The 16,239-nt window shown below is 39.3% G+C and overlaps 1 protein-coding gene across 14 annotated transcripts in view; it reads right to left on the bottom strand.

The window, feature by feature from the left end:
- The window catches only part of FOXJ3 (forkhead box J3), a 203,745-nt gene that overhangs the window by 117,734 nt on the left and 69,772 nt on the right, over positions 1-16,239 (bottom strand). For 13 of the 14 annotated variants that reach the window (XM_055255474.2, XM_055255483.2, XM_055255480.2 and 10 more), the window contains one exon: positions 13,707-13,767. In XM_055255474.2, the coding sequence (XP_055111449.1) occupies positions 13,707-13,750 (44 nt within the window). In that variant the 5' untranslated portion in view covers positions 13,751-13,767. Of the gene's footprint in view, positions 1-13,706; positions 13,774-16,239 lie in introns of those variants that run through there. The other variant, XM_055255477.2, reaches the window with a different exon arrangement.

Raw genomic sequence — 16,239 nt, 5'->3', positions numbered from 1 at the left:
TTATTGATTTGCATATGCTTAAACATTCTTGCATCCCTGGAATAAAACCCACTTGAACATGATATATTATCTTTTTGATGTGCTGTTGGATTCAGCATTTGTTGAGGATTTTTGCACCTATGTTCATTAGGGATATTGGCCTGTGGTTTTCTTTTCTGGTTGTGTCCTTGCCTGACTTTGGTATCTGGTGTCCTCACCTGACTTTGATACTGGTTTTGTAGAATGAGTTAGAAAGGAATTACTCCTCCTCAATTTCCTGAAATAGTTTCAGTATTATTTCCTAAATACCAGCTTTTCTTTATATGTCTGGCAAAATTCAGCTATAAACCTATCTGGTCCTGGCCTTTTTTGTTGTTAGAAGGTGATATGGTTTGGTTGTGTCCCTACCCAAATCTCAGCTCATAGTTCCCATAGTTCCCATGTGTCGTGGGAGGGATCCAGTGGCAGGTAATTGAATCATGGGGGCGGTTACCCTCATACTATTCTCTTGATAGTGTGTGAGTTCTCACGAGATCTGATGGTTTTACAAGGGGCTTCCCCCCGCTTTGCTCAGCACTTCTCCTTCCTGCCGCCATGTGAAGAACATGTCTGCTTCCCCTTCTGCCTTGATTGTAAGTTTTCTGAGGCTTCCCCAGCCCTGTGGAACTGTGAGTCAATTAAACCTCTTTCCTTTATAAACTACCCAGGCTCAGGTAGTTCTTTATATCAGCATGAGAACAGACTAACACAGAAGTTTTCCTTTATTACTGATTGAATTTTGTTGCTTGTTATCGGTCTGTTCAGGATTCACATCTCCTCCTGGTTCAATCTTGCGAGGTTGTATGTTTCCAGGAATTTGTCCATTTCCGCTAGCTTTTTCTAGTTTATGAGCACAGAAATGTTCACAGCAGTCTCTGATGATCTTTTGTATTTCTGTGGTATCAGGTGTAATGTTGTCTTTATCATTTCTGCTTATATTTAAAACTTTTCTTTTTTTCTTGGTTAACTTAGCTAGCAGTCTGTCAATTCTGTGTATCTTTTCAAAGAACCAACTTTTTGTTTCACTTATCTTTTGTATCATTTTTTAATCTCATTTAGCATCTGCTGTGATCTTTGCTCTTTTCTTCTGCTAGCTTTTTGTGTGGTTTGTTATTTTTCTAGTTCCTTGATGTATGGTGGTAGCTTGAGATCTTCCTATCTTTTGAATGTGGGCATTTAACGCTATAAACTTTCCTCTTAGCACTGTCTTTGCTGTATCCCAGAGGTTTTGGTATGCTGTGTCTCCATTTTCATTTATTTCAAAATTGTTTTCAATTTCCGCCTTAATTGCATTGTTTGCCCAAAGTTCATTCAGGAGCATGTTTAGTTTCCATCTACTTGAATAGTTTTAAGAGTTCCTCTTGGTATTTGATTTCTAATTTTATTCCACTGTGCTCCAAAAAGATACTTGATCTGATTTCAGTATTTTGGAATGTATTTGAGACTTGCTTTAATGGCCAAGCATATGGTCAATTTTGGAGAATGTTCCACGTGCAGATGAGATTAACGTATGTTCTGTAAATGTCTATTAGGTCCATTTGGTCTATAGTTTAAGTCCAGAATTTCTTTTTTGAATTTCTGCCTCAATGATCTGAATAGTGATGTCAGTGAGGTGTTGATGTTCTCCACTATTATTGTATTGCTATCAATCTGTTTGCTTTGGCCTAGCAGTATTTATGAATCTGGGTGCTCTGGTGTGGGGTGCATATATATTTAGGATAGTTAAATCTTCTTGTTGTATCGAATGCTTTATCATTATATAATGCTCATCTTTTTTTTTTTTTTTTTTTTTTTTTTTTTTTTTACTGTTATTGGTTTGAAGTTTATCTGATATGAGAATGGATACTACTGCTGGCATTTGTTTTCCATTTGCATGATAAATCTTTTTTCACCCCTTTGAGTCTGTAACTGTCTGTAACCAGTGTGTGGCAGGGGTCTCTTGCTGGCAGCAGATGGTTAGGTCTTTTTTTTTTTTTTTAATTTGCCACTCTGTATGTTTTAAGTGGAGCATTTAGGCCATTTATATTCAAGGTTAATATTGATATGTGGCTGGGTGTGGTGGCTCATGCCCGTAATCCCAGCCCTTAAGAGGCCAAAGCGGGCGGATTACTTGAGGTCAGGAGCTCGAGACCAGCCTGGCCAACATGGCAAAACCTCATCTCCACTAAAAAATACAAAAGTTAGCCAGGTGTGGTGGTACACACCAGTAATCCCAGCTACTTGGAAAGCTGAGGCAGCAGAATTGCTTGGACCCAGGAGGCAGAGGTTGCAGTGAGCCAAGATCATGCTGCTGCACTCCAACCTGGGCAAGACGGCAAGACTCCATCTTAAAATATATATATAGACCGGGCACGGTGGCTCACGTCGTAATCCCAGCACTTTGGAAGGCCCAGGCGGGCGGATCACGAGGTCAGGAGTGTGACTGCCTGGCCAATTTTTAGTAGGCCAATCCTGTCTCTACTAAAAATACAAAATTAGCCGGGTGTGGTGGCACACACCTGTAGTCCCAGCCACTAGAGAGGCTGAGAAGCATCACTTGTACCCGGGAGGCAGAGGTTGCAGTGAGCGGAGATCGTACCACTACATTCCAGCCTGGGTGATGGAGCAAGACTCTGTCTCAAAAAAAATAGATAGAGACAGAGATATAGATATGTGAGGTTTTGTTCCTGTCACAGTATTGTTAGTTGCCTTAGAGTTTCAACTATATAACTGCTTTATAGACTCTGTGAGCTTTGTACTTTTATGACGGTAAGTACTGTCCTTTCGTTAACATGTTTAGAACTTCTTTCAGCATTTCTTATATGAAATATAGTGATGATGAATTCCCTTCACATTTGTTTGTCTGGGAAAGACTTTATTTCTCCTTCATTTACAAAGCTTATGTTTTGGCAGGATATAAAATTCTTGGCCGGTGGTTGTGCACAGTGGCTCACACCTGTAATCCCAGTATGTTGAGAGGCCAAGGTGGGCGGATCGCTTGAGCTCAGGAGTTTAAGACCAGTTTGGACAACATGGCAAAACCTTGTCCTACAAAAAATACAAGAAAATTAGCCGGGCATGGTGGCATGTGCTTGTAGTCCCAGCTACTTGGGAGGCTGAGCAAGAGGATCACCTGAGCCTGGGAGGTAAAGGCTGTGGTGAGCTGTGATGACACCACTGTACTCCAGGTCTGGGCAGTAGACTGAGACCCTGTCCAAAAAACAAACAAAATAAATTCTTGGCTGGTAATTTTTTCTTTAAGGCTGCTAAAAACAGGCCCCCAATCTCTTCCAGCTGGCCTGTAGGGTTTCTGCTGAGAAGTTTGGTGTTAGTTTGATGGGATTTCCTTTATAGGTAATCCCTTCTCTCTTGCTGCTCTTAGAATTTTTTCCTTCACACTAACTTTGAACAGTCTGATAACTATATGCTTAGATGAGGTTCTTCTTGCAATTTATCTTTCAGGAGTTCTCTGAGCTTGTTTCTGGATGTCTATATCTCTTCCCAGACTAGGGAAGTTTTCCCTAATTACTTCCTGAAATAGCTTTTCTACACTTTTTACTTTTTCTTCTCTACGATATCTATAACCTGTAAGTTTGGATGCTTTATACAATCCCATATTTCTCCAAGACTTTTTCACTTTTTTTTTCTTTTGAGATGGAGTTTCACTCTGTCACCCAGTCTGGAATACAGTGATACCATCTTGGATTGCCACAACCTCCACCTCCTGGAATCAAGCGATTCTCCTGCCTCAGCTTCCCAAGCAGCTGCAATCACAGTCACACGTCACGACGCCCTGCTAATTTTTTTTGTATTTTTAGTAGAGATGGGGTTTTCACCATGTTGGCCAGGCTGGTCTTGAACTCCTGACCCTCAAGTAATCCACCCGCCTCAGCCTCCCAAAGTGTTGGGATTACAGGCATGAGGTACCACACCTGGCCTTTGTTCACTTATTTTACTTCCTTTTTTCTTTATGTTCATCTGACTGGGTTAATTCAAAAGACCTGTCTTCCAGCTCTGAAATTCTTTCTCCCACTTTCTCTAGACTAGTATTAAAGCTTTCAACTATATTTTGTAATTCTTTCGATGAATTTTTCACTTCCAAAAGATGTTTGGGTTTATTTTTAGTGATATCTCCTTTCATATCCCAAACTGTTTTTCTGATGTGTGTGCGTTTTCAACTTTCTCTTGGATCTCACTGAGCTTCTTTAAAACCAACATTCTGAATTCTTTATCCTGTATTTCAAAGATTTTAATTTTGGTTAGGATCCATTGCTGAAGAGTTAGTGTGATCCTTCTGGAGCACTGTAACACACTTTTTTCATAGTTTCAGAGTTGTTCCTCTGGTTGCTTCTCATCTAGATAAGCCGTCTCTCCTTATTTTTTGAATTTGCTTTCATTTGGTTGTGATTTTTCTCCCCTTCAGGAGGTGTCTATAATATATGTTGCGTAGGGTCTTTTGGCTTTAGTTCTGGGTGCTTTCAGTGGCAAAGAGTCTATATTAAGTTCCTTGATTGTAGATAGCCTTTGAATGGTAGTTTTCCCAAATGCTGGTTGTATTAGTGATGTACTGGGCACGTGAGCAGGCTTACTGCATCTTGTGGGGCCAGGGTGGTGGAGGTCTCAGGAAGTTTATCTAGATCCCTAGTGCTGCACACTTGTGTCAGCAGATTTTCTACTGTGTCATGCAATTAAACTTCCAGGTCAGTTGGTGGCACTCACAAGAGCCAGCTGAAGCCATTGTAGATGAGTATAAATGTGATCCTTGTTTACAGAGAAGCTCTCTGTTGCCTCAGGCAATGGGGCTGATCTGCAGAATGCACAGTTGTCTGAGCTCCCTGCCCAGCCCTGGAGCAGGAGACCAAGACAGGTGGGTCCAGACCAGGCAGGCCCACCTACAGGTCTCCCAATAGCAGGGCACAAGCACCAGGTATAGGGGGCAGGGGAGAGTTGGGGTCCAGTGGGCAACCACCAGTTACCCAGAGGTATGCCTAGGCATGGAGTTGGGAAATCTCCACTGCCCCAACTCTGTACGGCGAATACAGCCTAAACCCTAATCTAGAAAAGTGGGTGCTCCAAATGCCTAAAGATACATCTCTGCACTGAGTGCCACTGAACCATAAATCTTGCCTATGATAAGCTTATTATATCAAATCATATAATTGTATTTTTCAGTAGTATTTTTTTGCACTATACATGCAGTTACTAGGCATGTGTTTTATATTTAACTCATTAGTATATTCAGTGATGCTTTTTATTCCCTATTACCTCTGATATATGATTCCCCCTCATAAAAACTCAAAATTTCTCCATCTCCCTGAAATAAAAAAAAAACCTGCTGTCTTTTGCTAACAAAAAAGCAAAATATTTTATCAATTTTAAACAAAATTTTTTTTTTCAATATTAGTATTCCAAAATTAAAGTGCTGGTTTTCTATTACCTTTTTCCACAGTCTCCTGCACTGACATTTCTCTTTACTTATTTTTTATAGTACCTTCAATTAAGAAGAATATTGTTTGGCAGCCTTCATTTAAGAAAAAAGCCTGAAATTACAATAAATACTTACAGCCAAGAGGCAGTAGAGTTAAATGATTAAAGCATGGGCACTGGATAAGGACCTATGTATGAATCCCAGCTCTATCCCTAATTATCTATATATCTTTGAGTTACTTAACTTTACCTCAGTTTCCTCACTTGTGAAGTAAGGATGATAATGGTACTGACCTCACAGAATTGTTGGGGGAACTTAATAAACTTAAGTGCTTAAATAATGCCTGGTCTAATAGTAAGAAGAGAGAGATGTGAACCTGTATCTACATTATCTTAAGTCTATATACCACAGCTGTTTTATCAATACCAGTATGCTTCTAGAAATGAGGCAGCAAGAAGGCTTGAAATAAATCTGCCTTCTTCTGGTAGTTCTAAACAGCAGGGTCATCAATTTCAAGAGGAGGGAAATGAGGAAACAGATGAACAGGAAATTCATCTGGGGCACTCAAATATTTCTATGTGTTCCCTGGCATACCCTAAGTAGACAAATTAGATCAATAATAAAAGGCATCTTTAAGGAAGAAGCATTAACAAAAATGAGTGATAAAAAGGGATAAATACAGAAAAACGTAAGCAGAAGTGATCTCAGGTAGAAGGCATTAAATACCACCAGAAACTACTACAAGTACTACTGTGTCCCAAGCTGTATACATGTGAGAATCATAAAATAAATCCTCTAATAAATGTTAGGTAATTCAGAAATGCAGAAAGGGTTCCATTTCAACAAGCCCTAAGAAACAGCGAACCTATTTTGCTTTGACTGAACCAAATTAACGGAAGTCCTAGCTCAAGTAATCAGACAAGAGAAAAAAATAAAGGGCACACAAATTAGAAAGGAAGAGGTCAAATTATCCTTGTTTACAGATGATACGATCTTATATTTGGAAAAACCTAAAGACTCCACCAAAAAACTACTAGAACTGACAGTTGCAGGAGACAAAAATCAACATACAAAAACCAGAGTTTCTACATGCCAAGAGTGAACAATCCGAAAAAGAAATCAAGAAAGTAATCTCATTTACAATAAGTACAAATAAAATAAAATACCTAGGAATTAACCAAAGAAGTGAAAGACCTCCACAATGAAAACCATCAATTATTTATGAAAAAAGCTGACGAAGACACCAAGAAAAGGAAAGATAGCCCACGTTCATGGATTAGAAGAATATTGTTAAAGTGTACACACTACACAAAGCAAACTAAAGATTCAATGCAATCCCTATCAAAATACCAATGACATTCTTCACAGACATAGAAAAAAAAATCCTAAAATTTATATGAAACCACCAAAGACTCAGAATACCCAAAGCTATCCTGAGCAAAAAGAACAAAACTGTGGGAATCACATTACCTGACTTCAAGTTATACTACAGAGCTATAGTAACCAAAACAGTATGGTACTGGCATAAAAACAGACATACCAATAGAACAGGATAGAGAACCTGGAAACAAATATCTTTATCTACAGTGAACTCATTTTTGTCAAATGTTCCAAGAGCATACAATGGAAAGGACGGTCTCTTCAACAAGGTGCTGGGAAAACTGGATACCCATATGCAGAAGAATGACATTAGACCCCTATTCCTTGCCATATACAAAAATCAAACCAAAATGGATTAAAGCCTTAAATCTAAGACCTCAAACTAAACTACTAAAAGAAAACATTGAGGAAACTCTCCAGGATGTTGGAGTGTGCAAAGATTACTTGAGTTACACCCCACAAGCACAAGCAACCAAAGCGAAAATAGACAAATGGGATCACACCAAGTTAAAAAGCTTCTGCACAGCAAAGGAAACAATCAACAAAGTTAAGAGACAAGCCACAAAATGGCTGAAAATATCTGCAAACTACCCATTCGACAAAAGATAAATAACCAGAATATATAAGGAGCTCAAATAACTGTATAGGAGAAAATTTAATAATCTGATTTTTAAAATGGGCAAAAGATCTAAATAGGCACTTCTCAAAAGACATACAAATGGCAAACAGGTGTATGAAAAGGTGCTCAATGTCACTGATCATCAGAGAAATGCAAATCGAAACCATAGTAACATATCACCTCACCCCAGATAAAATGGCTTTTATCTAAAAGACAGGCAATAACAAATGCTGGAGAGGATGTGGAGAAAAGGGAACACTGGATTTTGTACACTGTTGGTGGGAATGTATATTAGTACAACCACTACAGTGAACAGTTTGGAAGTTCCTCAAAAAAACTAAAAGTAGAGCTACCATAAGATCCAACAATCCCACTGCTGGGTATATACCCAAAAGAAGGCAAATCAGTATATTAAAGAGATACCTGCACTCCCATATTGTTTGCAATACTGTTCACAATAGCCAAGATTTGGAAGCATCCTAAGTGTCCATCAACAGATGAACAGATAAAATGTGGTACATATATATACGAGATCCTGTCATTTTCAACACGGATGGAACTGAGGGCCATTATGCTAAGTGAAATAAGCCAGGCACAAAAATACAAACTGCATGTCCTCACTTATTTGTGAGAGCTAAAAATGAAAACAACTCAGAGATAGAAAGTAGAAGGATGGTTACCAGAGGCTGGGAAGGGTAAGCGGGGTATCAGGGAGCGTGAGAATGGTTAATGGGTACAAAAAAATAAAAGGAGTGACTAAGACATTGTGTTTGATAGCACAACAGGGTGACTATAGTCAGTAATAATTTAATTGTACATTTTTAAATAACTAAAAGAGTATAATTGGATTCTTTGTAATACAAAAGATAAACACTTGAGGTGATGAATTTAACCCACTATGGATGTGATTATGCACTGCATGCCTGTATCAAAATATCTCCTGTACCCCATAAATATACATTTTACCCACAAAAATTGAAAATTGAAACAAAAGGAAGTTACAAAAAATAGTCTATTGTTACAATATGTAAAAGAAGTATGTCATATGAGATACATACATATTCACTTGTCTACATAAAGCAAATAATCAAGGAAAGCCTTTGCTTTTTCAGTAAGCTGTTGCTCTTACTGAATCTGTACTTGGAAATAAAATACAGGTACATCTGAGGATTCAAATCCATCTTATCCAAACTCAGGAAACTCCGGAAACCGATTCTGCTAAACTTTTAAGATTCTACTGTTTAACAGAAATTATATCCATCACTCTCTGAACTTCCTTTTTTTTTTTTTGGAGACAGAGTCTCACTCTGTCGCCCAGGCTGGAGTGCAGTGGCACAATCTCAGCTCACCGCAACCTCCACCTCCTGGGTTCAGGCAATTCTCCTGCCTCAGCCTCCCGAGTAGCTGGGACTACAGGTGAGCGCCACCACACCTGGCTAATTTTTTGTATTTTTAGTCGAGACGGGGTTTTACCATATTGGCCAGGCTGGTCTCGAACTCCTGACCTCGTGATCCACCCACCTTGGCCTCCCAAAGTGCTGGGATTACAGGCATGAGACACGGTGCCCGGTCCCACTCTCTGAACTCCTACTCTTGCTATCCAAAACTCAGGAATTGAACAGATGTGAATGGCCTGCTATCCCTCACTACCCAGACTCTTATCACCCAAACCCAGGATATAAATACAATAGATTCAGATTGCAAATACTTGTGAATCTTAACATAAATTTTTAATATAATTTCACAGTGTTTAAAAAACTTTTGAGGATTTTTTAAGTAATATGCAGTACTCTACTAAATCTCATAAATACTAGCTGCAAAACATCTTAGAAAATACCTTCTTGTACCCTATTTCTCAGCAGTCTGTTAGAACAAGGATGGCAGCTATTAAGCTGTTGCCCCTCAGCTCCAAACTGCAGCACCCCTACCCGTATTCTGCTTTGTGGTGCTTGCACTAAGACTCTCTGTGAACCACATTCCTGCTTTGCCAGCTGGCTTCCCATAAAGCTCTCCCAAGAAGAGGCACTAAAGATGGACTGAAAGGCTGGAGGAGGAAGAAAAGACTATATCTTCCTATCTAATCTTCAGGTTTCGTAAGAGCCATTTCCCCAGCAAAGGCTTCTTCAGCCCTATAGCAGCAGGTCCTTCCAACAGCAACAAGTGAATCCAGCTTGCAGTGTTTCCAACACTTGCAGAACTAGCTTCATCATAAACCACTGAGAGACACCAGCATCAGCCAGCAAGGTCTGGGTCCCAACCTCACAGGACCCCTCTCCCAAGCTCAGATACCAGCATCAATCATGCAGCGGCTTCTCAGAGGTCTAAGTTTCATTTCTTCGGGGACTTTCCTCTAAGTTCCTAATGTTTTCTTGTTCCCTTTGGTCCCTGAGCCCCATGGGCAGTAGCTGCTGCCTGTTATGTCTATCTTCATGATACTTTAGTTTTGTTTTTATCCTTTATGTTACTTAGTTAACACATTTATATCTAGTTAGCAATTCTATTAAAGTATTATCTCTGTTCAAATACTGGTATGGTTTCAGCCTCCCTAGAGAACCCTGAATGATAAAACAGTCTCATGTAGAATATGATGTTGTTACAGTGACTTTTGTTGAAATGCAATTCTACCTATACTAGCAAGTAAAGTAGACCAAAGTGTCAGAGCAATTTGGTTAAAATTACAGAGTATATTTAACTATCACTACAAACTACTTTGCAGCCATTTTTTTAAGGGAAATTTAGAGGGTCTTTTTCTAATACACATATAATACCTACCGGTATAAAAAAGGCAAGTTCTTTGGGAGGCCGAGGCGGGCGGATCATGAGGTCAGGAGATCGAGACCACGGTGAAACCCCGTCTCTACTAAAAATACAAAAAATTAGCCGGGCGTGGTGGCGGGCGCCTGTAGTCCCAGCTACTCAGAGAGGCTGAGGCAGGAGAATGGCATGAACCCGGGAGGCGGAGTTTGCAGTGAGCCGAGATTGTGCCACTGCACTCCAGCCTGGGTGACAGAGCAAGACTCCGTCTCAAAAAAAAAAAAAAAAAAAAAAAAGGCAAGTTCTGTCTTTCCAAATTTTCTACAATAAATATGTACTACTTTTTAATCATAAAAATACAGTAAGTCTAATTTTAACAACAATTCTAACAGTCAGATTAAACAAGGATCCAATATCATCCACAGAAAACAGTATTTGTTTACCTTACCCAAAATATTTAAGGAGACTGGGGGAGACAGTCTTAATTTACTTACTAACTACCCTCTTCTAACCAACAAATTTTTTATACTTTCCTTCTATTCACTACCTTCACTTATACATAAACTGTCCACTCCCACTCATACCTGTGCCTACAAACTCCCACCTGCCTAACCATTTTCTGATTCCCAGCCATATGTCCAGTTCTTCTCCACCAACTCATTTGCTTCCTGTCTTGAGGTTAGCCACTTTCTAGATATACAGATCATATATACAAGGTAGTATATACAAGAGAGAGAAGGCAAACATGCAGTGTTTGTCAGTAGTTTTGAATTAAAGAGTTCTGGCTCTACTCCTATTGGGTAGTGTAGTTTGCAGGGGCCATTTCTGGTTTGGGGAAGACTCTATGGGAAAGTAGACTAAAATTTATTGTGGTTATTAAGTAATCCAGTTTTTCTTCCCTTCTTCATCTCAAAACAATACTGGCTTCCACTAAGAAAAATCGGTGACAGACAATGGTCTTCTACACATACATCTAAGAATGAGAGTCCTCTGTTTCAGAGGTGGACCACACAGAATATTAGAGAAATGAAAGACATATATAAGGACACTATATATCATGACTCCGAATGCCATAGGGCTTCTCAGTTTATAAATTAAATGCTAGATACCATGATTAAATATCATGACTCAGATGCCATAGGGCTTCTCAGTTTATAAATTAAATGCTAGATATATAGCTATATCCCAAAAAATTCTGATTCTAGAATATTGTGCAGAGGAATTCCAACACAATGAGTAAATTATAACATAACTTATGTTACCTCCTCTCTTTCATCAAACAAAAGTTACACACATATTATTCCTAATCCAATGTCATATAAAGGCTTCACCTAAAGATATAGTATTCACATAAAGAGATTTAAAATTTCAGTCAATTACCTTAATATATGAGTGTTTCAGCACTTCCCACAACTAAAATATCTTAAGGAAGTCTAATCAGTAGAAAGTGGACACTAAAGAAATAACAACAGTCGTTTTACAAAAAAAAAAAAAAAAAATGCTTTTCTACTGAGAAATAGGATAGTCAGCCTTGACTTGTGAAAAGTCAAGTACATAAAAACTACAAACGTAACTTCATTGTTCATTCTGTGTGTGTGTGGCATTCTGGAAAATCAGGATTTCTCTCAAGCCTAAGGATTCCTTGACTTTCCAATCATGGCTCTGGCAATTTTGTATCTGTCCTCTCTCTCCTTCTGCCCTCCAAAGCTGGGCAATTATAACTCTTCATCATCTAGGCTGCTCCAACCACATTGACCTCCTCCATTCCTCCTCAAACATACAAGGCAACCTCCTGCTTTGGACCTTCCTGCACTCCCTCTGTGCCTAAAGAATGCTCAACTACCACTTATCCAATATATGGCTCCCTCCACCATACTTTAAGATCTTCATTCAAATGTCCCCTTTTTCCGTGAAGCCTTCCCTTAGGACTGGCCTGTCTAAAAACACATACTCCTATTATTTCCTATTCCCCTTCTCTATTTTTCTCCTTAGCCCTTATCATATCACTAATAGATACTTATACTATTTTGTTTATTAATTGTCCCTCCACCAAAATATAAATTCCATGATTACAGGATTTTTACATGTTATGCTCATTGCTATGCCCCAACATTTAGAATAGTATCTGACAACAGTAGATGCTCAATATGCTAGATGAATAAATGATATGGTTGACTGCACCACCACATGTAACTAGCAGGTCCTGCCATCAACACTTCATATTCTAAGATTTCAATTAGCAGATTAGGTTTAGATTATTTTTCACTCTGGGAACCACGACAATCCCTCAGGGGCCACTGTGAAGGTAGAACACATGGAAGCTTACGCCAGCAAAAAAAGTCATACATTTATCTGCTTTACTAATTTGACTTCACATATGAATTGACTGGCAAAACTGATCTGGTGACTTCAAAAATCTGAAACCACTGGGTTGTACACAACAAAACAGTGCCTACTTTTTTACATTTCTCACGTTTTATTGTAAATGAGAGAAATCTAGATATTATGTTTTTACCATCCCTTAGAAAGAAATTAGTATATTCAGTCTTATTTAATAATCTGCTACACAACCAAATTTACTATGTTCTAATTAAATTGAGTAGAAAGCAGGTTTAGGTTTTTTGTTTTTTGTTTTTTTTTTGAGATGGAGTTTCACTCGTCGCCCAGGCTGGAGTGCAATGGCAGATCTCGGCTTACTGCAACCTCCGCCTCCCGGGTTCAAGTGATTCTCCTATCTCAGCCTCCCAAGTAGCTGGGATTACAGGCACGCGCAAACATGCCCAGCTAATATTTGTATTTTTAGTAGAGATGGGGTTTCACCATGTTGGCCAGAATGGTCTCAATTTCTTGATCTCGTGATCCACCCGCCTTGGCCTCCCAAAGTGCTGGCATTACAGACATGAGCCACCGCGCCTGGGCTTTACTTTTTTTTTTTTTTTTTTTTTAAGGACAGAGTCTCGCTCTGTCCCCCAGGCTGGAGTGCAGTGGCACAATCTCAGCTGACTGCAACCTCCGCCTACCAGGTTCAAGCGACTGTCCTGCCTCAGCCTTCTGAGCAGCTGGGATTACAGGTGTGAGCCACCACACCTGGCTAATCATTTTGTATTTTTAATAGAGACAGGGTTTCACCATGTTGGCCAGGCTGGTCTCAAACTCCTGACCTCAGGTGATCCACCCGCCTCGGCCTCCGAAAATGCTGGGAGTACAGATGTGAGCCACCGTACCCGGCCCAGATTAGTCTTTTTAAAAGAAACACAAAGAAGTGTTAATTATGTTGTTTCATTTACAAATTACCACCACACTATACTCAGTTCACTAAATGAAGATTAAAAGCATATCCAAACCCCATTACCACAAAAATTTCAGTAAGCAGAAATATCATTCCATTCCGCCAAATTGCACTACTTGACAAAACAAGCTACAATATTTTATTCTGAATCTCACCTTGAAATTCATTGTAATATGAGGTGACCAGTCTAACTTTTAAAATGTTACATGTTCTAATAAAGAAAAAAAAAGAGCACTCACCTTAATGAAGTTACAGATGGACAAGCCTGTCCATACAAACCCATCTGGCCACAAAGAGAATCTGAAAAGTAAAGAAGAGTTAGTTATCAGATACTGCAAAGTAAATTAAACCATAAGTCTCACTTTAGATTTAATTTAAAACACTCTGAAAACAGAAGTAGAATGCTAAAAGAATCACCCCATCAACACAAACTTACATGAAAGAAAAATGCTACTGAGTCATAAGAGGGATTACACTAAGACAGACAGACATATCAGGAAGCCTACAGACATATCAGGAAGCATAACAGAAATAGATACACTATAACTGTAACATCTAAAGAAGCTGAGATTTCATAAGATGTAACAAATGATTATGGCTATGTCATAAAGAGTGTCCAAACTGTTTTAGTAGAGTCCTAGAGATTCTAGAGAGGTGCCCAAAAGCTACCACAGAGTTAAGCATGCAAGGTTCCAACCCCCAAGTAAGTGCCCCACCAAATCTATTCTTCCATCAAAATAGTGCTACCTTTATTGGTTTTAAATACTGGACTTCACAAAGACTTCATCTAAGAAACAGTTCCATTGCTTTAAAAAAAAAAGTAGTAGTAGTAGTAGTAGTAGTAGTAGTAGTAGTAGTAGTAGTAGTAAAGAGCAGCACTGAAACAGAAAGAGCTTTGAATTCAAATTCTAGGTTTTAGGTTCAAATTCTAACTGTGGCACTATTGACACCTTAAAGGATTTATATAACTTCAATGAACCTCAGTTTCTTCATCTGTAACGTGGGGCTAATACCACCTACATAACTTTATTCAGAGGGGATTAAACTGCAAGCTTGTTGTTAGAATTAAATAAATCAACAAATGTAAAAGTGTCTATCAGTACTACTATGGAGCACATGGGAGCGTATCAATATTTTCATTAGGCAGAACGATGATTCACAAATGCCTAATGGTAACACATAAATGGGATAAGGTAAAATGGGTTTAAGTGTATACATATGCATACACTGCACAAGTGGCGGAAACTGTGAGCAACTGAAGAGAGCATGTTCAGTCTGAAGGGATCAGGGCTATTCCCAGTTCTAGTCAATTGTTGCTAGGCAGGAGTATTATAGACCAGCATTTTAAGAACTTCCAATTTTTCAAGAGAAACAAAAAAATCCAAAATTTTATCTGCAATCTCTTGAGTTTTTATTTTAACTTTTTAAAAAAAATACAGATGGGGTCTCGCTATGTTGGCCAGGCTGATCTTGAACTCCTGGGCTCAAGTGATCCTCGTTCCTCGGCCTCCCAAAGTGCTGAGCTTACAGGTATAAGCCACTGCACCTGGCCCTGATTTTCATTTCCTAAACACTACGTGGGTCAAACAGAAACTGGATTTTGCTGCAAGTTTGTAACCTTTGGTTTAGAAGGTGATTGAAGTCCCTGCATCAAATAATTATCCCTGCATACACTGAAGAGAGAGACAGATAGACACTTCTATTTCTGTCAGAATGACAGGATGGAAGGCTCGATCTCGTAACCACTGAAAATAACTAAAATGCTGAGTAAAATATCTTAAAATCTTTACATATAAATCAAAAACTTGACAGAAAATAAGGTATGATCAGAATCCAAAACTAGGTGAAACAGTGGAAACTAGAAAGGTATGCAGAGTACTGATAACAGCTTTCCTTCACCTTTAGGGCATTATGCCAAGCACTATGAATTCTGGCTTGCAATTCCAAGACCTTGTGGGACACAATGTACAAGATGCAACAACATTCAGATCTTAACCAAGAGAACTGCCAGGAAAACTGCTTTTTTAACCTTAGCACTTCGGGCTGGTGAGGGGATCCAGGACTATGACAGCAGCAATGTTCAGTTCTTAACCAAGAAAATTGCCAGGAAAACTACTTTTTTAACCTCAGCACTTAGTGCTGGGAGGGGATCAGCGGCTGTGACAGCAGTGCAAGGGTGTCTTCCCTGATATTTCACAACCACAAGCTGATCTTTCCCTAGATTATGGTTTTAAAAGCTTCATACCACCGGCCGGGCACAGTGGCTCATGCCTGTAATCCCAGCACTTTGGGAGGCCGAGGCGGCCAGATCACCTGAGGTCAGGAGTTTCAGACCAGCCTGACCAATATGATGAAACCCTGTCTCTACTAAAAATACAAAAAATTTAGCCGGGCATGGTGGCATGTGCCTGTAATCCCAGCTACTTGGGAGGCTGAGACAGGAGAATTGCTTACACCTGGGAAGCAGAGGTTGCAGTGAGCCAAGATCGCACCACTGCACTCTAGCCTAAGCAATAAGAGCAAAATTCCGTCTCAAAAAAAAAAAGCTTCATACCTAGAATTTTGTTTAGGGTAGCCCTAGGATGGTTGTATCCCCCACCCAATCTTGATAGAAGCAAATGTACCCTCTCTCTGGAGGAAATCACCTTTGATCTAAGCCTGGAAAAATTCCCACAGGTAAGATCTCAAAATAAATGTATTCATAATTAAAAATCACAAAACCCAGAAGGAAATCAGATGCTCACAGCAAAATACAGCAGAAACATCATTTAG

This window comes from Symphalangus syndactylus, chromosome 12 (genome assembly GCF_028878055.3).
Source record: "Symphalangus syndactylus isolate Jambi chromosome 12, NHGRI_mSymSyn1-v2.1_pri, whole genome shotgun sequence".
Classification (NCBI taxonomy): Eukaryota; Metazoa; Chordata; class Mammalia; order Primates; family Hylobatidae; genus Symphalangus; species Symphalangus syndactylus.
Note: the sequence above shows the minus strand (reverse complement) of the source record. Positions and strands in the feature narration are given on the sequence as shown.